The sequence below is a fragment of the Erpetoichthys calabaricus genome, chromosome 7 (genome assembly GCF_900747795.2).
Source record: "Erpetoichthys calabaricus chromosome 7, fErpCal1.3, whole genome shotgun sequence".
Lineage (NCBI taxonomy): Eukaryota > Metazoa > Chordata > Cladistia > Polypteriformes > Polypteridae > Erpetoichthys > Erpetoichthys calabaricus.
In genome coordinates this window covers 11050628-11077742 of record NC_041400.2, presented here as the reverse complement: position 1 = coordinate 11077742, position 27115 = coordinate 11050628, and the positions used below count along the sequence as shown (strand labels likewise).

Here is a 27115-nt window from a genome sequence, read left to right as displayed (position 1 = left end):
GAGAATTCATCTTAAAATACCCTTTGATTTAAACTAAGCTACAGTCAAAAGCATGTTGCCAGTTTAACTAAAGTAAAGTACTAGCCAAAGTACTTGTCATTAACCAGGTATGTTTGAATAATGGGTTAAGGTAAAAAAGCAACAATTTGTCTTTTAATACCATATAAATGTAGGTTTGGTGATGGTGTCAAAACTCCATTATCGAGCTTACCTCAGGTTCTGATGCTCCAATGTTTAAAAAATTTAGAAAGTGTGATTTTAGCATGGTGTCTAAATACAAGGTTCAGTTTTCGTTGGAAAAATAATGCCTTTTTTTGCATTATCTAGAGCTCTTGCATGACAACATCCCAGCAAAGACACAAAAGTTTTGCAGTTTCCAAGATATCTGCCCTGAATACAGAGACCTGTGTATAAGGATAACTTCAGAGAATATAGACCTATCTTTTTCAAATAAGTCACATTGTGTTTGTCTTGTTACAGGCTCCATGCCTATTGTTTTTCATCCAGTACTTATTTCAATATCCTTCAAAAACCATCTGAACTATGTCCAACAATAAATGCCCTAGAATTGGCTTACCGTATATACTCACGTATAAGTCGGGTGTTGAAACCTGAAAAATTTGATCATAAAATAAGACCCCGACTTACATACCCATTCAAAAATGCGACGCTTAATTTTTTTTTTTTATATCTTCTTGCCTCCTCTAATCTTGCACCAGTTTCTCAGATGCATTGAATTTTGTTGCAGCGGTGCAGTTACCAATTTCTTTCGCTACTTCAACGACGTTTAACTTAAAACCAGCTTCATATTTTCTACTGATTGAATGCTCCATCGTAGATGAGGGATGGTGTGATACAAAAAACACAAAACAGTGTAAACGTCGCTTCGGAATAGTTTGGCTATTACCGCGTGGTCACGTAGGCATGAGAGAGAGAGAGGTTTGAGAAACACGCTGATACAGTGCATTGTCACACCCACATAGAAAAAAAAGGCAGTGTACTCTGTGGCTACTCTCTCAAAGTGGGCATTAGCATATCATTATCTCTTGGACCAATAGCGTGAGTTTTCCGCATTCAACTTATACCACCGACATTATAAAATACCAGAAATTATACAGTAAAATCAAATTCCGACTTATGCGTAGGAGAACTTATCCGCGAGTATATATGGTAATTTAACTGGGATTTTTGTAGTCTGCTCTATTTTGTCATGGCACCAAGCTTATAATTTTTGCATGAGTCGTTTCTGAGATACATAACTAATTTAAATTGTGGCTACTAGAAGTGTCACAGTCCTCAAAACCCCAAACATAATTAATTACTCAGACTTCAGTATGGGTTCAAATAGATATTTGTATTTAAAGAAAATACCTCTCACAAGGTCCTGTGATAGACTGGCGCCTTGTTCAGGGTTTGTTTCTGCCCTGCACCATAGGCTAGCTGGGATAGGCTGCAGCAGACCCCCATGACCCTATTCTGGACTAAGCGGGATAGAAAATGGGCAACTGACTGACTGACTGACCTCCCACAAGTTTGCTTTCCTCAAAATCCATACAAATGTAAACGCACACAAGCAAGCACACACACACACACACACACGCACAATCAAAGAAATTTGTAAGTGTAGAGAGCTGACAGGTTATTTGCTTGTCCTACCAGAGCATATGCTTGATGATGGAGATCTGTAAAGGTTGACATGGACAGAGGTGTAAAGCTATCCTGTACCAATCTATTGATCTACACAGCTTATTTTAAATGTTTATTCTTTTGTAATTGTTGTCAGAAATGCTAGCATCCCATCCATCACACACGTTACCCCTTTATCAATTTTGCTGCACTCATGAGTCAAGCATTTTTTTTTTTTGTGTGTATGAGTGGATTCCACAATTGCAGTAACTCTTTGTTGGGTTGAAATCATGAATGCTACTTCTTTGAATTACCTAGATTAGTGTCATTTCATGAATATATATTTAATCCCACATTAATAAACTGGACAGCTCATTGCATAATTGAATCCAGAGACTATGAAACAATCTATGGTAGTGAAACTCACTAAAAGGGTGTTACAGAGATTTAAAAGTTTTTTGGGATTTGAAAGAAAAGAACATCATTCCTCAAAAGTCTGACATCACCATACACCTTCACATACATGTTATGGGAGTGCGTTGGAGGTTCTGCAGAGAAAGTAAAACAAAAGATGGACTCTGTGTGAGATGCAGTCCCTGACCTCTCTTCCTTTTCCCACCTCAGGGTGAAGGATGAGCCAACCAAAGACCAGCAACCTCACTTCTGGAGTATTTCACAAATCCTACCTATTCTGGACCAGAGTATATAAAGGAACAGAGTTAGCAGGAAGTCAACAATCATTATGGGACTCACACCAAGAATCTCCTTGGAACTTTGTTTAAGCCACTAACAGTGTCTTCCCATCAGCCCCAGTGCAGTTGTGCTCCCTCATTGAATTGTAGTCCCCAAGTTGACAGTAGATTTTGGGTTGCTCTGACCTGCACATTGCAACTCCTATCCCAGATAAGCCATATAGCCCATATTTTAGGTTGGACCAATAGCAACGCAAATGCAAAGTTTTGTGAAAATCACAGTTTTTGCATGACTGATGAGAAAATAAACAGACAAACAGATTATATGTGATTTTTATAGAAATGCAAAGCACTATAATTTATGATGCTATTAATGGTTTCTAAAAATATTGTCACATTCAAGTGAAACATTTGTTTGGTGTTTCTCAGATTACGCAGATGAACAGTTCAAAAAGACCGGAGAGAAAGGATTTCTATTAGACTATTAATTGCAGACCTGTCAAATGACACCTCTCATAAGCAGCAGGCAGCAGACTCTTCTTTTAGTGGAAATTCAATGCAAGAGATGAGAACCCAACAATAATGTCTTAAAATGAATTTCTGTAATTAGTTTTAAAGAACACCCCGGGGTTGTGCAAGCTAACAGTAAAGACATCTAGGTAAACTTGACTTGAAAAATGTATCAGGGAGTATAGAGTAATTAAAGGGGAGTGTCAAGACAACAAATATCAACAAAAATGATATTTCCTACTTGTGAAACTTGATGCACAGTACAATCTGAGAACATATAAGTTGGGAAAATGCATTCACATGCAACTAATAAAACTCAACCTCCACAAAGCCTATTAGAGCTAAACTGGATGTCTACAACAAGATGTAGCTGGCGGCATCCACTGTGCTTCAGCATATTGTTCTATTTGGACAGCTCAACTTATTTTTGACTCAATCTTACCTAAAGGGTATGGATGAAGGCCATGAAGCATAGCACTGAAGGTAAGTTATAAATTAGAAATACGCTCTAAAAACTAGTGGTTGATATGTAATCTCTTTGTGCCCAACAAAAACAGAGGTGTTCACCAGGACCAGATAACATTTATCCTTGAGTGCTTAAAGAAGTTAGTTAGTGCATATATAAACCCTTGACATATATTTTTATAAAGTCACTGCACGCTGGGGAAATTCCTAAGGACTGGAAAACTGCAGATACTGTTCAATTACATAAAAAGGTTTTTAGATCCAAATAACTATAGGTTGGTAAGCTTAGCATGTATCATAAAAAAAATAATGAAAGTAATTATTAAGGAGAAGACTGATGAGCACATGTCAAGAAAAAGAATTTTAGGGAACAGTAAGCATGGGTTCTGATGAAGGAGGTCTTGTTTAACTACGCTGGAATTTTATGAGGGAGCCCCAAAAGCATAAGATGCGAAGAGGTGCATATGATATTATTGATCTTGATTTTGAGAAAGCATTTGATAAGGTCTTACATGACAGGTTACTGGGAATGAAAATAAAATAAGTGTCAGTTCAGTGTGTGGTGTGTAGATGGGTGAGAAATTGGCTAAAACGCAGAAAGCAGAGGATGATGGTACAAGGTGTCCAGAATTAGGTGATGTTAAGTGAAGTGTCCATCATGGGGTAGTGCAAGGGCTTGCATTTATTTTAATATATATAAAATGGCCTACATAAAACTTGTCACAAAGACACATTTTTCATTGATTTGTCTCTCTGCTCCACAGTTTAAAGTTACAAATCAAACAATTCAGACATGACTAAAATGTACTTTGCAGACTTTCATTTCAGGGGATTTTAATACATTTTGGTCACACCATATAGAAGTGAAAACACTTTTTCCAAGTAAGAGCATACAAATGAATAAAAGGAAGTAGTCGTCACCAGATGCTCACCCTTGTTCTTGTCATGTTGAACTGAATAGTGCGGATGACCACCAGAATTAAGAGACTCCCAAGGGAAATTTCAGTCAGGGCCCGCTCTGTGTACCATGTAATATTTTTTAAAATCTACAGGAATAGACAGAAACAGAAAATGAAAAACAAGTAATTTCCTTGACACCTCACTACTACTTTATAAAGTGAAAGTTACAAAATCTACACTTAATATCCCAAAGTGAAAACATGTTTTCAGAAAGATTTTCAAATTGATTAAAAATGAAACACTGAAAACTCTTATTGAAAGTCCCTTTGGCAGCAAGTCCAGATTCACGTCTTTTTGGATAAGTCTCTACCAGCTTTGCACAACTGGTTTCAAGCTCAATTAGATTGGATGGGAAGTGGAGTAAACTACCATCTTCAGGTCTCTTTAAAAATATTCTATGGGGTTTAAGTCTGTGGTTTGGCTGGGCCACTCAAGGACACTGACAGGCATGTCTTAAAGCCACTCCAGCATTGTCTTGACAGTATGGTTCAGGCCATTGCCATGCTGAAAGACGACCCATCACCGTAGTCTGAGGTGGTGTGCACTCTGGTGCATGTTTTTTTTTAATGATCTCTCTGTAATTGAATGCATTCACCCTTCCCTCAAATCTGATCAGTCTCCCTGTCCCTGCTGCTGAAAAGCACCCCATAGCATGATGCTGCAACCACCATGCTTCACCATCTGGATGGTACTGAGCAGGTGATGAGTGGTGCCTGGACTATGCCGAACATAGTGCTTGGACTTCAATTTTTGTCTCATTAGATCAGAGAAATTTTTTCATTATGCTCCTTTAAATGGTGTTTGCCAAATTCCAGGCAGCCAATCGCCTATCTTTTGCTCAAAAAAGCTGTTGAGATGTTCGTCCTTCCAACAGTTTCTCCCATTTCAGCAGAGGATTTCTGAAGCTCTTTCAGAGTGATAATTGAGCTCTTGCTCAGCTCCTTGACCTACGCTCTTCTTGCCTAGTTACTCAATTTGACTCTAGGAAGAATTCTGGTGGTTCCAAATCTCTTACATTTCATAATTATTTATGCCACTGTGCTTCTTAGAATACTTAAAGCTTCAGAAATGGTTTTAAACCGTTGCCCGGATCTATGCCTCAATACAATTTGATAGCAGAGTGCTACAGAGAGTTCCTCTGAGTTCATGACTTTATTTTTGTCTTGGCATGCACCATGAATTTGGGACCTTGTATACACAGGTACACACATGCCTTTATAAGCACTGTCTAATCAATTCTGCTTACCACAGCTGGACTGCAGTTCAAGACATATATCATGGAGATTTAAAGCCAACAGAGTTCACCTGACCACAATTTGGACTATCACAACAAAGGGTCAGAACACTTATTTAAATATATGAGAGGTTTCAGCTTTTGACTTTTAATAAATTTATAGACCTTTCTGAAAACATATTTTTAATTTCTCATTAGGGGTGATTGTGTATAGATGGATGGGCAAAAATTGAAAATCCATTTAAAATCAAATCTACAATGTAATAGTGTGCAGAAAGTGAAGGGGTTAATACTTTTTGAATCCATTATAGTCAATAAAATAACTAGGAGTTAAACCTTCTAATTCTAGTTTTAACTATGCTTTGGCAGCATCAATGTAACAGATGATAAAGAATGGCCCTCCACTGTGCTTTTCTCAACCAGTACAGGGCATGGGTATTCAAATTAAGACAAATCACAGTAAATACATTTTATAAAACTAAATGTTGCTCCCGACTATCAAATAAACCGTTCAGGTTATTGAGATGGGAGAGCAGTTAAATGAAACCACAAACTTACCTTTAGGCAAAGCCATCAAAAACATTTGAAAATGGTCTATTTTATTGACCAGTAGTCTATTTAAGCACCCTTTATTACGACTTATCAGATTCCTTTCACACACCTATAATGACTGTAGGAGAAAGTGTTATCAACGGTGACAATTTAATCATAAATGGTCAATTAGGTTCTCAGGCTGCAGCATTCTCTCCTAATAAAACATCGAACGTACCTATTCAAAAAATCAATATGTGCTGGCACTTTTGCTCTCTTTCTTCGCACCTTGTCAATTTTCATCACTGTATATTAAAAATTATATAATGCTAATGATTGCCAAAATATAAAAAAATGAAGACATCTTATATATTAATTAATCCTCCTACTGCTATAGTTTCACTTATCTGTGCTCCAATGTATTCAAACTGCTAGCAAACAAATCTCAGGAAAGAGGAAATTCTATTATTTTCAGCAAGCTTCTGAAGTGCACCATTCACTTTAATATTCAGAATTGCTAATATCCCATATTAGCATCACTATTTCATTCTATCAGTACTGAAGGCAAAAATACATTTTTGACCTACTGAAGGAAAAAAAAACCAATAGACAATAGTTAGATGTCCTATAATTCTGTTGTGGGGTGTCCTGCAGGCTCAAAGTCGATATATAGCTTGTCTACCCTTCTTTCTTTTAATATATATGTTTACTGCAGCAGCTTTATATGTTATTTTACATGCCACGATGGAAACATTTAAAAGAGCACATTCACAACCTACCACTTCATGAATTGATCGATTAAATGCATCATCTTCCGTCAAAATTAACAAAATGATGAGTGACATATACACATGATGTGAATTTCTCTCTTCTACATGATAGAGAATCTGCAAAATGGGCATCACCTGTGAATGACAAAAAGTAAACATTCATATACAGCTAAAGGAAGTTACAATGAAGCTATAAAAAGAAACTTAAGGCTTGAGCAGAGATTACTTCATCACTGTCCACTCAAAACTGCCCAATATCACAAAGCAACTGGTGGCAAAAGCAATCCTTTAAAGGAAAATTCTACCCAAAAATGATTTTTTATATATTACTTACATATGAGGATTGCTGTGATGGCTAAAGAAAAAATATAATCTCATATTTTCATGGACAACAGAGATAAACTTTCTGATAGAACACTATACTTGAATATATTGTTAAAGAACTACTAAGAAAATAGGTCTATATAAACATGTGACACCTACAATATCATGGTAGTGTGATTAATGTACACTATGTGTAAAACCTCCATATTATTGACTTCAGGTGTTTCAGGTGCACCCATTGTTAACAGGTAAATAAACTGAGCATACAGTGATGAAATCTCCATTAACAAACATTGGCAGTAAAACAGGTTGTACTGAAGCGCTCAGCGATTTTAAACATGTCACTGTCATAGGATGCCACCTTTGCCAGAAATCAGTATGTGAAATTTCTGCTCTGCTAGATCTGCTCCAGTCAACTACAAGTGCTATTACTGCAAAAGCATCATGGAGCGGCGACAGCTCAGCCACAAAGTGGTACACCATGCAAACTCACAAAGTGGGGCCACCAAGTGGCGAAGTGCAGGGCATGTAAGCATTGCCTATCTTCTGTTACATCGCTCACAACAGAACTCCAACTGCCTCAGGATGCAACATCAGCAGAAGAACTGTGTTTTGGGAGCTCCATAAAATCAGGGCCTGAATTGGGCCATTACACACAGGAATGCCACTCCTCCATTGCATACTAGCAGTGTTTGTTAGTTTACCGACTTACACACCACATGACAAAAAGCCATTTTGAAATCAGACAGAGATAAATGGCACTAACGTGTCTGCTACTTTAGGTACTGCATGAAATGTTTTCTATGCCAGGCAGCTGCATATCTGCCTAAGCTAACTATGTGCAATGCCAAGCATTGTTTGAAGTGGTGTAAAGAACACCACCACTGCATTCTGGAGCAGTGGAAACATGTCCTTCAGAGTGATGACTCACGCTTCATTATCTGGCAGTGTGATGGATGATTCTGGGTTTGGCAGATGCCAGGAGAATGTTAGCTTCCAGACTGAATAGTGCCTACTGTAAAGTTTGGTAGAATGGAGATAATGGCATGGTTTAGATTAGGTCCCTTGGTTCCAGTGAAGAGTACTGTTTATGTGTTTTTGTTTTTTAAAAATTTGTGCGTTCAACTTTGTGGCAACAGTTTGGAGAAGGCCCATTTTTGTTCCTGTTTGACTGTCCCTGTGCCCAAAGCCAAGTGTTTAAAGATATGGAAGATCTACACAAAGATCACAAAGTGTGCACAAAGCCCTGATCTCAACCTAACTGATCACCTTTAGGTTGAAATGAAACATCAATTGTCCGTCAAGTTTTCTCATCCAACATCAGTTCCTGGCCTCACAAATGCTCTGTTGGCTAAATGGGCACAAATTCCCACAGACACTCCAAAATACTGTGCCTTACCAGAAGAGTAGAGGCTGTCAAAGCCATTTGGGTTTAGCTCCAAATTTGGAACGGAATATTCAACAAACTCATATAGGAGTGATGGTCAGGTGTCCACAATCTTTTGGCTAAGTAGTGTATTATAATGTACACTGTTTCACTGTGATACGTGAGTTACCAAAAATAAATTTTGTTCTTTTCTTTATTCACAAGTATAAGGTAAAGAAATGATTGTCCTATATTCATATTTATTCCACAATGTCAAATTGTGTCTTCTGTAAAAAGGTTTCAAGACATGGAGCCTGAGAACAATACTGGTATCTTTTCAAGACCTATACCGAGTTAAATATCTTAAAAAATAGTTTAAAATTTATACTCAAAAATTCAAAGACATTATAATTCGTAATAATATTATAATAATAATATTTACAATAAAAATTAAATATTTCTCTTTAATCAACTTAGTTAATTTCATTAATTTATAGGGTATGAATTTTCTCATGTTTTTGGGTTCAATTATTCTTTTATTCTGACTCAATAAACAAATTAGAAAAAGATCAACATATTTTTGCATAATCCAGGAAGGATACATGATATGGAAATCATTTATAATGAAAGCTTTAACAAAGTAACTGAAGCATTCCAAATTAAGGACATGGAGAAATGGAACAACTCATGATGTTTCCAATGAAATTCTTTATCAGTGAAAAATTGCTTTCATTTTTTTAATATTGCCCTGATTCATACTTTATTATTGAAAAAAGAACACGTTTTTAAATTTGCATTAAAGCGTGCAGCTGTGATCACAATCCTCTAACAAATAAAACGCAGCTGGTATTCGTGTAATAAAAAATATAATAAAATAACAGCATGCTGGATAGGATGGGATATTGCACTCAAATGTGCAGCCACTTCAATAAAATGAATCCTAAAAAGAAATATGAGGGCAAATCGATAATAGAAAATGAGCAAGCACTCCAACTATTGTGAACAGGGAAAGCATTCCAATCTATCATTGCACCCTGGTGTAAGACATTTACTCGCTCTGCAAATCCATATCACCTTTATTGTCTTTGAAATACTGTATATGTTAAAGAAACAAATGCAACGGGCACAAAACAGCTTCTGCTTTGACTGTAGCCAAGCACAGGTCAACACATTATAGCAGCATCTTCAAATAACTTCAATTATAAAACATTCATTGTTACCACAATGTATCCATCTATACTTAATATAGATTAAACCCTGATGTGTCTCAGCTGTCTACAGCAATGTTTTTCAAGTTCAATCCTGGGGAAATCCCACGTCTGTAGGTTTTTATTATAAACAACTGTACTATCAGTGCATCATTTTTAATTTTATCTCACTGGTTAGCTTTTGTGCCTGAACAACAATTCTAAGAAGTTCATCAATATATGTATTTTTGCCACAGTTTTAAATACTTGTATTTCTTTCTGTTTTCATTTTTATTGATCCTTTTCTATAAAGTTGGCTTTCTTAATTGCACTTAAATGTTGATGTTTAGCAATGAGCAGTGCAGACACAGGTGCAAGCAACACTGAATGCTAAAGAGGTGCAATAACATAATTGCTGTTTTCACGAGCAGACAAGTGGATATGGCACTGAAGTAACTACTCCCCTTCAGTATTCAGTACTGTCAGCATTTGGATTGAATTAAGGGAACAACTTCTAAAGGGTGAATTAAAAACAGAATCATTTGAAGTTTGTCAAAAATACACATATTAAACTAGAAAACAGAAGAGATTGATCAGATTCATTTACCGTCTATTTTTCAAAAACTCATTCACTCAAATAAAGAACCTCTTGGGGCAACAGTTCATCACAGGACATACTCGGGCACAAACCAAACTCGTATAGAGCCCATTTAGAATTACTGCTAAGTATATCATGTGTGTCTTTAAAATTTGGCAGGAAAACTGGAGTGCCTGGAGGAAAAAACAACATGGGTAGGACATGCAAACTCCAAACAGACAGCGACTGGATCAAACTCCAGATCAATTCTACCAGAGATGTATGGCAGCCACTACTCTACCATGTAACTCTATGAAAAGGCCAAACCCAGGTAGTTTTTCATAACACTAGCACTACTACAAAAAAAAATCATATCTCTGCAAAATATATGCCAAAAAAGTAAGCTTTAAATGTGATTTAAGAAAAAAAAACTAAATGTATTATCCTTTGCAGATCTTTATTGTATGCACTGAAAGAGCACCTATATTTAATAATTAGAGTAAGATAAGCAATATAGCATATTTTCCATTGTAGGCATTTTCATTATTGTTTCTTACTTTGCATTATTTTATATTTTTCAGAAAATCAGTCAAAACATGCCAAATTAACAATAGGTGACACAGAGGCGAGACTGGACTATCAATTTACTAAGGAAATAATCAACCCTATATTATAAATTTAAAAAACAATGTCATATTAGGCTGGTTCTGGGACTGAGAGGTATGGCCTTTTTTCAGTCTGAGCAAAAGGAGATTAAAAGGTGACACAGTGTTTAAAATTTTGAAAGGAATTAGTACAATGGATCCAGGCCATTACTTTAAAATGAGTTCAAAAAGAACACAGGGACACAGCTGGAAACTTAAGGGTAAACTTCACACAAACATTACAAACTTGTTCTTCACACAGAGAACCATAGGCACATGACATGCATTACCAAATAGTGCGGTAGAGAGCAAAGACTTACGAAACTTAAAAGGATGTTATTATGAAGTAATTTAAGTGTGTAGGATTGGCAAGCTTTGTTTGGCTGAAAGGCTTGTTCTTGTCAAAATCTTTCTTACGTTCTAATATTGTAATGTTGAAGCAAATGCATAAAACATATTCCATATAAAATGAAAATAAGCCAACATTAAGACACCTTGTAAATAGTCAGTATAGAAAAATTGTAAAAGGCCTCCTTACTAGATTTTCCATATCGGTCCGAGCAAGCATGTAGGTCCTGACATTAGTATTCTGATGAAGCAACGTGTACAGAAGTAGGGTGGCTTGATCAGATTTCTGCTGATCACACAGTGCTGTATAAAGGCTGTTAAAATTGATCTGGAAGGAGTGTGGATTAGGAGAGGGAAGTGAAGAGCTATCTGCAAACCAAACAAGAAATAAAAATGGAAGGAAACTCAAGTTAAAATTGCAAACCTGTTATAACATTCAGAAGTATAAACTTAAAACACTGTACAAAAAAGCATATTACACATATTTTGAAGAATGGCTATATATGAAGCACAGTTGCTCAAAGCACAGAAAAATATTCTCAGTATACAAAGCTCCCACTACCAGAAACATTCCAAACATTAAACATTGTGTACTTGATGGATAGGGCAATTGCATAAGGATGAAACTGACATCTTAGCCAAGAAGTATCTCTTGTACTTCTACTATCTCCAAGATGAGTGTCATACCACTAGATTTGTACTTGCAGAGAGGAAATAAGGGCAGAAGTTCTCTTCCACTGCTTACCAAGCAGATATTAGTTCCTTCAATAACCTCACACTACGTCTATTCACAACTCAGCAGGATAGCCGAAAGTTAGAAGATGTCATTTTACATCTGCTCTAAAGAATTATTATTATTTGTATTCTTGGCCTCTTACAAATGATCAAATTTAAAATCTTGATCCAAGTTTTAAACTGGCTGCACTGAGAGATATACAAATGCCGAGAATATGTTTATTTTAATATTATCTCTGCCAACTAATGTGAGATGACCAGTAAATAAGGCCTCGTTTAATAAATTCCATCAGCTTGCTAAAGTTAAATTTGAATAGGCCTGTAAGGCATTGTGCAATTGTGATTAACTGCTATGAGACATTTAAAGATAACTGATGAAATTTAAGCTAATGTGCAAGTTTATTTAGAAGGAAAAATGTTCTCACTGAAAATAATCTTAAATTATTATAATTTTGAATGCACTCAAAACAGCAAAAAGGGTGTGAGGCCACTTAATGAACCATAAGCAATCAAGGGTTCTCCCTATCCTGTCCAGAAAAGGCCTCACCACAGGCAGCTTGACACCAAACTCTGCTAGACAGCTTTGACCCACACAAGCCTAAAAAGGTTTTGGATTTAAAAGTTCAAACTATATCATCTATGTCCCAAAAACGACAAACTTACAAAAAAAATGCCAACTTTGTCTTCAGAAACATTTTATACACAAAAACAAATTACACAAACATGGCAAAAAGGCAAAAGTATGTGCCTAAAAAGCTAATCAAGAGCAAACATGTCCCAATACACAATTCAATAAACAGAATCCAGAAAAAGAGACATAAATACCGAAGACAATCAGAAGAGATGACCCAGCAGCATTGACATCAGGGCGACCTACCCATAAAAAATGACTACAAATATAAAGTCATAAAACAAAAACAATGCATCACAGGTAACATTACAAAATGACAGAGAAACATGGGAAATAATTAAAAAGTGATCAAAAAAATAGAACAGATAAACTCTTGCTGAAACAAAAAGTGTATTAAAATAATGAGCATGGATCAGTAATAAACAGATCCATGCCATCAACCTAAAGAGATATTTTCCTTTCAAGTCCTTACACTTCTTTGAATATTTGACTGTTTACTCAGACTGCAAAAGGTTCTATAGCAAAAGTAAATAAAACTGGTGATAATGGACATCTCTCGGTGCTGTCTTTGTAGTGACCATCAGCTGAATTCTCTCTTTCTGGGTATAAAATATTGCCTACTCAATGATCTACCAGTAAAGTTGGTGTAATTTATCTGAATACACACAAATTGACCACACAGTTTCTCCTCAAACCTGACCTCTATTTTTAACTTACTAACTTATGCTAATAGAAGCATTACCAGAAAATAACTGGGGAAATGGCATTTAAAGAAATACTGCAATACACAAAAATCAACTCTTTTTTAATATGTTACTTACCCAATGTGTTTTATAGTGATAGTTAATTTTAGGTTTTCATGGACAACAAAGATAAAAAGTTTATGATAGTCAATGGTGAACTTTGTTGCACAATGGCAAATGATATGAAAAGCATCCATGGAAAAAAAAAAAGAAATCCCAGTTACTCATGCCGCACAATACACAGGACAGTTATTCAGTCATTTAATCACAACATGTAAAACGTGCATTTTTTTCTGAAATCCTATTAACTCTTTCAGGGGTGATGTCGACTTCTGTCAAAAGGAGGAGTTGACGATGGTAATCAACTGTAAACTGTGACACAACCAACCGTTATCTTTTAGTTGGACTCTCGTTGCTAGAAGGAAAGTTAGCTTCATTGGTTTGACCGAGATTTCCTGGGCTCGTGTGAGTAGTAAGGCGCAAACAATAGCAAAAATGGAACTGATATAATGGCTGGAGATCCAAGCGAATGCGTAAAGGAAAATACTGCGTGGATGAAGTTTTGCCTATTATCTCCGAACTAGACTATGACTTGCCGGACTCCGATTTTGATACAAGTGATCGAAAACAAATGTGAGGTTCCAGTTTCAGCTGACTGGTCCCCAGCTAATCGTGGTGCTGAACAGGTTCATGTAGTTGACACACCTATGGCAATGTTCGCCAGGAAGACTGTCACTTAACAATGGTAAGAGGTAGAAACCAGGTTGCAATGCACTGTGACCATGACCCCTGCTGCTGCTGCTGCCCCGGCCACGCAAAGACAGCCTGGCAGCAAGCCTGCCGCACATTCTTGGCAAACTGGCAGCCGCAGCATGCAGCAACAGACGTTTAATGATGATTTCTGTGTGAAACCATTGCTTTTCAGAAACTATGATTTTTTTGGAAAAAATATTCAGCCTTCAAAGAGTTAAAGAGATACTTCCAGAAAAATCAATGCACATCATAACTCACATAATGCTGAGCTTCCACAAAGGGGCTTCTATAAAGTGCTCAAGTAAAGGACTGAATGCTTATTCAAATGAGAGATTTAAATTTGGGGCGGCACGGTGGCGCAGTGGTAGTGCTGCCGCCTCGCAGTTAGGAGACCCAGGTTCGCTTCCTGGGTGTACCCTGCGTGGAGTTTGCATGTTCTCCCCGTGTCTGCGTGGGATTCCTCCAGGCGCTCCGGTTTCCTCCCACAGTCCAAAGACATGCAGGTTAGGTGGATTGGTGATTCTAAATTGGCCTTAGTGTGTGCTTGGTGTGTGGGTGCATTTGTGTGTGTCCTGCGGTGGGTTGGCACCCTGCCCGGGATTGGTTCCTGCCTTGTGCCCTGTGTTGGCTGGGATTGGCTCCAGCAGACCCCCGTGACCCTATGTTCGGATTCAGCGGTTGGAAAATGGATGGATGGATTTAAATTTGTAATATATTTGCAAAACTTTCTGAAAACACGTTTTACCTTTGTTATTAGGGGTTACTTAGTATAGAATGGTGGGCAAAACTGGCAAATTTAGCCATTTAAAATTCAATTTACAACACAATAAAGTGTGCATAAAGTAAAGGGGTCAGAATACTTTCTGAATCCACGGTACGTCTTGAAATTTGCTAACAAGTCTGTCACTGTTGGTCTTTTACACAATAAATAGGACAGTCACTGACATAATGTTAAAGGGGTCGTTAAGTAATATGAGCGCTCATTATACCTCTAAATCTATGGCTATGGGATTTCAGTGTTCCCCTGCTTTCCTTCTCACAACAATAATAAAATGCTAGAAGTAGAGATGGGAGACCACTGTAAATATTTACAAATAATCATTAATAAAAGGCTAATGTTTGACCTGAATTTTGAACAACTCTGTAAGAAAGGGGAAAAAAATCTATTCTTTATTATGAAACCAAACTTTTGCATAGAAGACAAAAAGATGTTACTTTTTCAAATGTCCCTAATTGATTCCATGGTTACATTTGTTTTTATATGTTGGTTGTCAAAATCAAAATTAGTAGTACACTTTTTGGTGTACAGCCAAGCCTTTCTCACTGAACAGTATAACAATTACACAGGAAGAAGGCCAATGTGATTCTCTTTGACAGGAACTCTTCTGATTCCACCGTTTCATTTGTTGCTATCAAGTTGCAGATTTAGTTTGCCAATACTCAAAAATAATGAAATTTAAGAACTTTTTTTATTCCCTGTGCTATAGGCATTTTAAATTCCAGTGACTATTTAAGCTCTTATTAACTACGTTTTTACAGTGTATTGTTTGAATTCAATATTCATATGTGTAAAAATTCTGTGTGTGTTCTAGTTATAAAAAATTGATATAAACCCTCGTCTCCAGACTTATTTCTTTTATCTGTGGAATAATGTTTCACTTCTACTGCAAAAACATTTTTCCTGTGTACTAGCTCTCTATGGATTCATATTCCACAGCACAAAAAGCAGGATTCATATTATATACATGAACTAGGCTGGAGTGATGTAGTCTAATCTATGAATATTCACATTGGGTCCAAATGAAAAATTTCATAACACGGTGAATGAGTAACTCCACTTGAATCTATGAAAAGCAGTTGCTTCAGAGGTACATATAACATTGAATATAAGTTGTCTGTTTGATAGCAATTATCTGCCTTTAACAAATCCTGTGTGATCTTCTGAAATAACAGGAGTAAGTGTCTTCTCTATTATGTACAGTATGTAAAAACATTTCACCAGAATCCTATTGTCGCTGTTCAGGCCACACATTCTAAAAGGTTTTTCTTATTCCAGAACAAACGGAAAATGCGTCTTTTTCTCTCTGCTTTGATGAACATACAGATTATATTAATAGATTCATTCCGATAGACAGCTTTTTTGCATTAAATTCACATGGATAATCATACAGACTTGCAGTTTTTTTTTTTCAGATTTTGGTGAATATTAAAGGTTTGTCCAGCTTGTTTAAACAGAATTATCTCAAATGATTGCACTCTTATATTATATAAGGAAAACTTTAATTTTGCTCCGAGAAACACATCCCAGAATCCAAGTGATAAAAAATTTGAAACCTTTGGGGAGCATTTCTGTTATAATCTTGTAATGACTGAAGTGTCTTACTGTAGTCTTTACATATGTTGCTCATCATTCTGTGCTCAGTAATTTTGGCTCCAACTGCACCACTAACTTTTGTATTAACTTCTAAAAATTCCTTCTTACATATTTGATGAACTAACATTTTACTAGCCTTTTCCCCATGTTCATAATAACAATATCATGAATATCTTAAGCAATCTGCTTATTTCCTCACATGTATATTTAATATAGCTGAATTATTTTCCTGCTTTGTAATAAGTTGTAATAATACACAGAACAAGCAAACATACTGTTAATGTTACTAAATGCATTAAAATACTAGGGCTTTTAATAAACTTGTCAGGAAGGAAAGCAGTACTATACATTGTTTGAAAGAAGTCGCTCATCCCAAATGTTTATTATCACATTACTTAACATGGACTCCAACTAAAAGTAATAATCACAAACCTTGTGTGTTTCTGAAGGACATAATGGCCTGCTTGTAAGGGTTAGGAGTATCCGGTCCATCAGGCAAGTTGGCCAGTACAAGCAGTAACAAAAGGCTCTGATTGGGCAATGGAAGTGGAAGATCTTTCTCGGGGCTTTGTTTACTTGCAGCTCCCCCTAATGTAAAAACTGTCCAAAGACCACCTATGTAAAATAAGACATACATATTACAAAAATGCTATCAAGTACTAATCACCATACATTGTATGAACAAGCTCAATCCAATGTCAGAGTCATGAGGAGTAGGAGAAGGTACTTCTTCCAGCAGCACTGCCGGGCTGTGAGATTGTTAAATGTGAAAAAGGACAAGCACCGACTATTTTAGGGCACTTTAATTGTAGACTTCACAGAGTATTGTCTCACCTTTCAGATGCTGCTGCCATGGAAGACTCTAATAAATTCAGTTTATAGTCTGGTGACATGCTGGGCAACACGGAACAAAAGTTACAACTTTAAAGACAAATGATTAAAATGTTTTAGAAAATGTATTATGTTGAGTTTTGTTATTGTGGACCTTCATCATCTGAGAAATTTCAAAAGGAACACTAACATCACTGCTCTGTTAAGCAAGACAAATTCAGAATAACAAAATGAACAAACATGAAGGTTTCAACTCATTCATATTAATTTAACTGCGGCAACAGATTATTTGAATATGTTTACAAAAATTTGAAGTCATTATAACAAAGTGACTTGAATTAATAACATTTCCTAATATGCACTACAAACACAGTATAATTAATTATTTATCTGTTATTTTTATATGCTATACATACAGAGACGGGGTATTATCCTCATGTGAACAAAACACAAAAAGCTAACAAGACTGTGTAGACTGCTGGTATCACAGTCCCCATTGATAATTTCTCATTTTGCTGTAATCCAAAGTCAAATTAAAGTATAGTGAAACACGTGGACCCAGAGTCCTAAAAGAAAAGGTTGTTCATATAGACCAAGATGAATTCTTCCATTTAAGGTAGCACATTCTTTTGTTTTCACAATGAAAAAAATACCATCCCACAGTGAGCACACCAGACATGCAACTTGCCTAAGTAGTGCTCATTTGCTGGCATGGATTTCTATCTTGTTATCGCTCACGCATGATATGTCCTGGACTTGGCCTTGCATGCTTATGCCTGCTGCTCAACTGCTCTGTCTTAAGTGCCTTCTGTGATACGCTGGACGATCACCAGATGTCGATAATCTTTCTTTACCACCTTCTTATTACAGAGTTCTCTGTCATGTTCAACAATCAATAAACTTAATACTTAAATTTGATTATGAACTCTGAACATGCATGAACCGTGTCTTGTCTGCTTATTCCTTCTTGGTATTCGTCACTTAACTACCTTCTGTGATTTGCTTGATGCTCAGTTGTTTTGCTCTTCTTTTTCTTTCTGCCACTTTCTCAATCACTTTGCCATAAGAAGCACATGACCACAGGCCACTTTACAGAGGTTGCCATTTTTTCTTGTTAATTTCCAGAACATATCAGGTCATAAGCTTTAGATTAAGACTAAGATCAGGGTTCTAGTCTCAGCAGTTCACGAATAACTGCATTATAGATAGACAGACCCTAACATTTTACATATATAGATTTAAAAGGGATTTTTTCCTACTACTGAAGAAGTATCCTCTATAATGATGAAATGACATATTTAGGTCTCTCTAAAGTTGTATGAAAAATAAAAACCTGAAAATAACTTAATTGATAAGCATTCACCTCCCTTGTTTTAACAATCTAAATTATTAAAAATACCCAACTTTTTTGGAAGACCATACAAAATACCTTAACGAGACAGACAGACACATAGAACTTTATTTGCCCCAGGAGAAAAATTGACCTTTTACAGAGGACCTGTAAATAAATAAATGCATAAACAGATAGATAAATAACTATATATACACACACTATAGTGTGAACACACACAGCAGAATGACTAAAAAATAAAGAACGTTTAAAAAGAAAGAAAATTTCTGACTTGGCAATCCCAGTTACAGCGAGGTGCTATCCAGGCATAAAGCTGTTGGTATAAAGGAGCTCCCATCATGTTTCTTGACACACTTCTGCTGAATTACTTTGTTGGCTGAAAGTCCTCAGTGTTAGTGTGTCAGAGAGAAGATGTGCATCATTGTTCATAATGGCACTCAGTTTTGTCTTCATTGTCTCCTTTGCTACGGGGGTCCAGAGTGTGTCCCATTACTGAGCCTGCCCTTTTAATTAGCTTGCTGACTCAGTGGGCCTCTTTTGAAGTGACGATATCAGACCAGCACACCACAGCATAGAAAATCACACTGGCCATCACAGAGTTGTAGAAGATGTAAAGAATGTCACTTCCCACATTAAAGGTATACAGTCTCTGAAGGAAAAAATGCCTGCTCTGCCCTTTCTTATATAGGCACACTTGTGTTAATTTTAAATACATTTTTACGATTGTACAATAAATATCACTGAGCTTGTGAGGCCTCACAATTAAACAGTATCTGCTGTCGTGAAGGCCAAAGAGCTGTCTGGGGAACTTTGTGATGAAGTTAAGAGGAGGATGAAAACCTGGAGAAGGCTGTAAGAGGACTGGCAAAAGTTTACACCTTTCTAGGAAGCAAATTCAATTGTAACAAAAGGAAAAGCACATGAAACAGCCCACACATTACCAAGATCTGACACTGAAAGACATCAACAATCCTTTCAGCACCTTAAAGAATCAGACTGTTTGGGTGAGACAGAGGTCACCTCTGAAAAAGGCCAACTTTAGGTTATGCCTAGAGTTTGTAAGAATCCATGTGACAAAATTTGAAACCTTTGAGAAGAACATTTTGTGGTCTGATGACACTGACGTTGAGCTTCGTGGTGAAAAAGTAAAGCATTAAGTTTGCCACAAAACAAATACGGCACAGCCCAACACCCAGGAAACAGAATCCTTCCTGACACACGAGGTGGTGGCAGCAGGAGGGACTGGGGGGCTTGTTGCCATCTGGGGTGACATGAATGGGACCAAATACTGGAAAATTCTTGAGGAGAACCTATTTTAAACAGCCAGAGATCTGCATTTTGGATAAGCATACCTTCCAGTAGGACAATGCCCCAAAGTACAAAGAAGAAACTACAAACAAATTGTGTAAAAAGGAAAGAAAAAAAAAAGCCCAGACTAGAGTCTGACCTTGAATCCAAGTGGAAGAATTGAAGCAAGTAAACATTGAAGTGCAGGCCAAAATTCAAAAACCTTTGTGTATAAATCTTATAACATGCATACTACTGTACACAACACAATTCAAGGCTATTAATGGACCAAGGACTCAGAAATGTAAGTCTTCCAATATGGATCAACGTTCTTGAATGAAAAATATTGTTTGATCATTAAATGTGTTTAATGTATTGCAATAATGAAGAGAAAAAAATATTGCAATGTGTTCAGATTTGAAGGAGTAACAGTAAGAAACTGAAAATTTACAAGGAGAAGAGTACTTGAAGGCACTATATGTAGTTTATGATGTTTAAGGCTGGCCAAGTTTCCATTTCTTTTGATAGTACTATAGGAAAATCACTTTTAGATTCCATAATATTCAAGAAAAGCCTGAATTATTCATCAATCATCATCCCTAAGAGTATTAACTATTTAAAACTAATTACTGAATCCTTGGATGACCAAACTACAAACAAATATATACTCTGTCAGGCACTCGGGTCCTTAACAGATAAAACTGGCAGACCGAAAGTCCTTGATAGAGGAACCAAAGTCAGTGGAACAATAAGAGATGCCGACACAGAAATGTAAAGTGAGAAAAAAGTGCAATTTATTGTGCAATAAATGGCAAAAACGGTCACAAAAGTTGTGTATCACAAAAATGCAAAGAAATACAAAAATATCCTGTAAAAATTGCACCCATTCAATTGTTTCCTCAGGGTCCTTCTCTCAAATACAGATTCATATCATTAACCGACTCCTGTTCTCAAGCAACACCATATGTCCTCCTGCTCACCCAGCTTATATTCACCCAGCAATCAGCTGACAAGGGACCTGGACACCCATCCCCCTGTCATGCGTATCGTGCACCTTTAAACCTGGAAGCTATACATGCGCACACGCTCACCTGATCACCAGAAGGCACTAGCTCTCGCCCACACACACCTCCCGACACCCGCAATGGTCCTCCTCAGTGAACAACAGAAGCAACAAAACAAAAACCATCCAAAAATAAATACAGCCTTCAAATATCCATTGCTGTGCCCTATCTTGTTGCCTCGAATCCCTCGGCCGCAAGCAAGCGCCTCCCGAGGATATGGACAAGGGGCCGCCGATTCAACTGCCAGCGAGCCCATCGAGGAGAAACGCCACCAATACCATCCAAAATCCCTCCAAGACGCGTAACCCAGCGACCGATGACACTGCCCCACACCCCCTCATGAGCACGGGAAAAGACGCAGGTAGGTGCCATTTCTCAAGGTTTAATTTATAATAGATGGACAAGGCAGAAGTTAATTATAATCATTAGGACAGCTCTTGAAGGAACTAGAAACTCTCCTGCATAAAGCTGATAAGGCCTTATACAGTGCATTCGGAAAGTATTCACAGCGCATCACTTTTTCCACATTTTGTTATGTTACAGCCTTATTCCAAAATGGATTAAATTCATTTTTTTCCTCAGAATTCTACACACAACACCCCATAATGACAATGTGAAAAAAGTTTACTTGAGGTTTTTGCAAATTTATTAAAAACTAGCAAAATACCCGCGCTTCGCAGCGGAGAAGTAGTGTGTTAAAGAGGTTATGAAAAAAAAAGGAAACATTTTAAAAATAACGTAACATGATTGTCAATGTAATTGTGTTGTCATTGTTATGAGTGTTGCTGTGTTTTATATATATAAAATACACACACACACACATATAAACATATACATACATATACATATACACATATATATACATATCTACATATATATATATATATATATATATATATATATATACATATACACATCCACATATCAACATATATATATACACATATATACACACACACACGCTTTATGGGTGATGATTGTTTTACTCTTTTTATCTTTATTTTATTTTATTGTAGAATCAACTCCTATCTGCGCACAGCAGGGCAGCCGTGGGCGGATGCGTATGGTGTATTCACTCCATGTTATCGTGCATTGCGCTGTCAGTGGTATTTTGATAAAAGAATTTGAACAACATATAAGAAGCGTATAAATTATTAAACAGTAAAACATTAACATTTCAGTTTACTTGAGGTTTTTGCAAATTTATTAAAAATAAAAAAACTGAGAAATCCCATGTACGTAAGTATTCACAGCCTTTGCTCAATACTTTGTCGATGCCCCTTTGGCAGCAATTCCACCCTCAAGTCTTTTTGAATATGATGCCACAAGCTTGGCACACCTATCCTTGGCCAGTTTTGCCCATTCCTCTTTGCAGCACCTCTCAAGCTCCATCAGGTTGGATGGGAAGCGTCGGTGCACAGCCATTTTAAGATCTCTCCAGAGATGTTCAATCGGATTCAAGTCTGGGCTCTGGCTGGGCCACTCAAGGACATTCACAGAGTTGTCCTGAAGCCACTCCTTTGATATCTTGGCTGTGTGCTTAGGGTCGTTGTCCTGCTGAAAGATGAACCGTCGCCCCAGTCTGAGGTCAAGAGCGCTCTGGAGCAGGTTTTCATCCAGGATGTCTCTGTACATTGCTGCAGTCATCTTTCCCTTTATCCTGACTAGTCTCCCGGTTCCTGTTGCTGAAAAACATCCCCACAGCATGATGCTGCCACCACCATGCTTCACTGTAGGGATGGTGCCTGGTTTCCTCCAAAGTGATGCCTGGCATTCACACCAAAGAGTTCAATCTTTATCTCATCAGACCAGAGAATTTTCTTTCTCATGGTCTTAGAGTCCTTCAGGTGCCTTTTGGCAAACTCCAGGCGGGCTGCCATGTGCCTTTTACTAAGGAGTGGCTTCTGTCTGGCCGCTCTACCATACAGGCCTGATTGGTGGATTGCTGCAGAGATGGTTGTCCTTCTGGAAGGTTCTCCTCTCTCCACAGAGGACCTCTGACAGAGTGACCATCGGGTTCTTGGTCACCTCCCTGACTAAGGCCCTTCTCCCCCGATCGCTCAGTTTAGATGGCCGGCCAGCTCTAGGAAGAGTCCTGGTGGTTTTGAACTTCTTCCACTTACGGATGATGGAGGCCACTGTGCTCATTGGGACCTTCAAAGCAGCAGAAATTTTTCTGTAACCTTCCCGAGATTTGTGTCTCGAGACAATCCTGTCTCGGAGCTCTACAGACAATTCCTTTGACTTCATGCTTGGTTTGTGCTCTGACATGAACTGTCAACTGTGGGACCTTTATATAGACAGGTGTGTGCCTTTCCAAATCATGTCCAGTCAACTGAATTTACCACAGGTGGACTCCAATGAAGCTGCAGAAACATCTCAAGGATGATCAGGGGAAACAGGATGCACCTGAGCTCAATTTTGAGCTTCATGGCAAAGGCTGTGAATACTTAGGTACATGTGTTTTCTCGTTTTTTTTATTTTCAATAAATTTGCAAAAATCTCAAGTAAACTTTTTTCACGTTGTCATTATGGGGTGTTGTGTGTAGAATTCTGAGGAAAAAAATGAATTTAATCCATTTTGGAATAAGGCTGTAACATAACAAAATGTGGAAAAAGTGATGCGCTGTGAATACTTTCCGGATGCACTGTATATACCTACGTTGCGTTGAAGGGAGTTGCATCATCACATACTCGCATAAAGTTCTGAAATCTGCTTAGTCTATCTGCTTAATAAAGTATCTATCTAATCTGACTAACGATACAGACAGAGCCTATTCCCAGAAGCAGCACTGGCTGCAAAGGTGATGACTTTGAATTCCAGGTCTAAGTGCTTTGTGAAGTTACAGAATAGTTAAGAGAATTCCATAGCTCAAAGATTACTTTAATCCCCAATGTTGTATCAAGGCTGTGTTTCCCACGGAAACAGTGTCCTTAAGTTAGGAGGTTCATGCACAAAACACTCAACACTGACAAGAGGTTTGCAAAGCAACACTCAGATAAATGTCCAGAAAAGGAAAGGGGAACACATAACTTTTAACAGAAAGCAAAAATGCTAAGCCTCACTTCAGTTAAGTATTGCAAGAATCCAACATTCCCAGGCAACAAGATAAAAATGATATCCAACAGGCACAATTTAGTTGCTCGGCCAGTTATACTTTGTAATACAGAATGTAATTAAATCATAGTGGACATAAAGATGGTTAGTTTTGGCCTAGGTAGACCCAAGGATGAAATTCACCCATCTTACAACTGTGACTCTCTATTCTGCGATAAGTTAGATTGGGTGAAAACAGAAATCCATGGAGGACATCAAGAACCATAAGAATGATGCATGGCTAGTTCAAAAAACTATAAAGAATGTAGGATCAAGTTTGTTTTTTTTCCTTTTCTCCAGTACATGCTATAGCAGAAAAATCTATATTACTAAACCACAGTTAATTTATGCATGGCGGACGCACCGAGGCGCAAGCGCACTGCGGCGCGGCACCCCAGAGTCAAACGCAGCGGCTTCCCAGAGGTAGGTGGCGCCCAAACAACATGGATAAATACAATGAACGAAGGTGCCCACACAAAGAAACCGCTTTAGTTCAAATGGGGTTATTGAATTAAATGGAAACTTTACCATGCCTACGACCTGTGAACTAAACCTGAGGTGAAGCGTGCACGCCAGGTTGTACAGCCACCCGGACGTGACCGCCCACACCACTGCATATACGACAACACAGCCATAAAAAAACAAAAACGAGACTGCATGAAGAAAAACAATAACAGAAACGCGTTGAAATGAACTGTCCCAGGACGCACCCACCCTCCATGATATTTCATCACGCAGCGGCTTCCCACCAAGGCGCACGCCCCACAGTCAAACTCAGCGGCTTCCCAGAGTCAGTAGGTGGCGCCCAAACAACACAACCTGTACACTGCACTTGCTCTAATCCACTGTGCCAGTAATATAACGGTCTCAGACTCAAACCCAGCGGCTTCCCAGACTCAGTAGCTGGCACACGAACACCACAACCTGTAAACTAAACTTGCTGTGCTCCACTCTGCCAGCAGTCGGTGTCAGCAAAGGCAACGGAATCACGTCGCCACAAAACGAAACCGCTTTAGTACAGATATGCTTATTTAATTAAAAAACATTTCCCCAGATGCACCCACCCTCCATGATATGTCATCCATCCAAATATCGGATGGAACAGAAACTGATTGCCATTCTTGGAGTTACGATTCTCTAGAGAATCGCGGGCTTACTTGTACCACCTAAATTATACAAACAGTCCAACAAAAATTCTGTGGTTAAAAAAAAAAAACACACACACACACACACACTGAACATCTCAAAAAGTGAGATAAATTACTGAAGATATAAACCACACAAGCTGTCCAACATATAAATCAAGAAGGTGTTCCTCATTTCACTCGTGCTACTCCACTGCTTCAGTTTCTTCACTGGCTTCCGGTCACTGAAAGGATCCAGTTCAAAACACTTGTCTGATTAACGGTTTTCTGAGTGGTTCTGCTCCTCAACATCTCCACTCCTCAGAGTCTCTCTATGAGCCCCATCGAGAAGTCTTCTGTTCAGCTTGTGCCAGTCTGTTGACTGTCCTTCTGCTTGCCAGACAGGCTAAGTCTGGACAATGCTTCTCCATTGTTTGCCCCAAAGCTGATGAATGACCTCCATTTGGCTATTCGAACTGCACCAAAGCTTACACCTGTTTAGACATCTTTTGATAATGCACCTTTTTGTTAAATCTTTTGGAACTGTTTAGTGTCTCTTCTACAGGATGGCTGCTTTTGTACTGACAAAGAGTCTAGGATACTGATTTGCGTCTTAGACCAGTTGCAGGCATAATCACATAGTAGTAGTATGACTACCTCGTCCTTGGTTTTTTATCTTAATTCTCTGATGCTTGCACCTTTTACTCCTTCTTCTATGTCTTATAACTTGCTTTCTAAGTAACCTTGGATAAAGGTGTCTGCTAAATAAAAAAATAATTACAACAACAAACATCTCATAAATAATTTGTTAAACTGAAGACATAAACTGCACAAGCAGTCCCACAGAAATTGTGTAACATCTCATGGCTAATCCTTGAACATTTTAAACACATGAAGTTTGAATTGCACAAAGAAGTAATGCAAGAAAAAAAAACATTCTTAAAGCCTTGATATGTCAAGCGTGTATCAATGTAGTGTTTTGTTACTTTATTTAATGACTGATTTACTGTTTCGTAAACAAGGACACACAGTCAGACTGACTCAGTAAGCCAGGCACTGTACCATGACACAAGGTTTAGGTGAATTTTATAAGAACTACTTGCCAGTATATTTCATCTTATCTGCTTGACAAAAAAAAAAACAAAATCTGCTTGCTATTTGTACTACTTTCAAATAACAGTTTAACATTCCAATAAAAACAGACAGAATGTAAAAGCATTTTTTAAACAGTATTATGACCATAGACATGGCCTGGACTTGATACAAGAATAAAGGGAATAATGTAAAAGTATCTAAACATGAATGAGAGAATAAAATTGTAAGATAATAAATTAAAAACAAATTAAACTGACTGCCCTTTCTGTCCAAAACAGAATGATGCAAATGTCTCTTTTTCACTGAAAAGATATTTTTACTGAGTTTATTATAAATCAAAATTTCACTTCTTCCTTGCTTTTACACCCATTTCAAAAGATAATTAGAAACTGCTCTTATTTGGTCTTATTTTTATATTGTATTGTGGCAAAAATGTACATTCACAAAGCAAATTTTTAGAAACACCTTCTTATTTATGCAATTATCTAATCAACCAATCATGTGGCAGCAACACAATGCATACATTCATGTAGGTACATGACAGGAACTTCAGTTAAAGTTCACATCAAACACCAAAATGGGAAAAAATGTGATCTCAGTGATCTGACCGTGGTATGGTTGTTGGTGCCAGACAGACTGGCTTGACGATTTCTGTAAGTGCTGATCTCCTGGGATTTTTCAACATAACAATCTCTAGCGTTTAATCAGAAAAATAAAACTTCCAGTGAGTGCCAGTTTTATGCCACGTTATTGAGAGTGGACAGAGGAGAATGGCCAGATAGGTTTGAGCTGACAG

General features: G+C 37.5%; 1 protein-coding gene across 3 annotated transcripts in view; it reads right to left on the bottom strand.

Annotated features, from left to right (window-relative positions):
• Nucleotides 1–27115, bottom strand: part of dym (dymeclin) — a 457039-nt gene that overhangs the window by 259609 nt on the left and 170315 nt on the right. For all 3 annotated transcript variants that reach the window (XM_051929784.1, XM_051929783.1, XM_051929785.1), the window contains 4 exons: nucleotides 16903–17085; nucleotides 11425–11603; nucleotides 6798–6923; nucleotides 4226–4339 (listed from right to left, as the gene is read on the bottom strand). In XM_051929784.1, the coding sequence (XP_051785744.1) occupies nucleotides 4226–4339; nucleotides 6798–6923; nucleotides 11425–11603; nucleotides 16903–17085 (602 nt within the window). The remainder of the gene's footprint in view (nucleotides 1–4225; nucleotides 4340–6797; nucleotides 6924–11424; nucleotides 11604–16902; nucleotides 17086–27115) is intronic.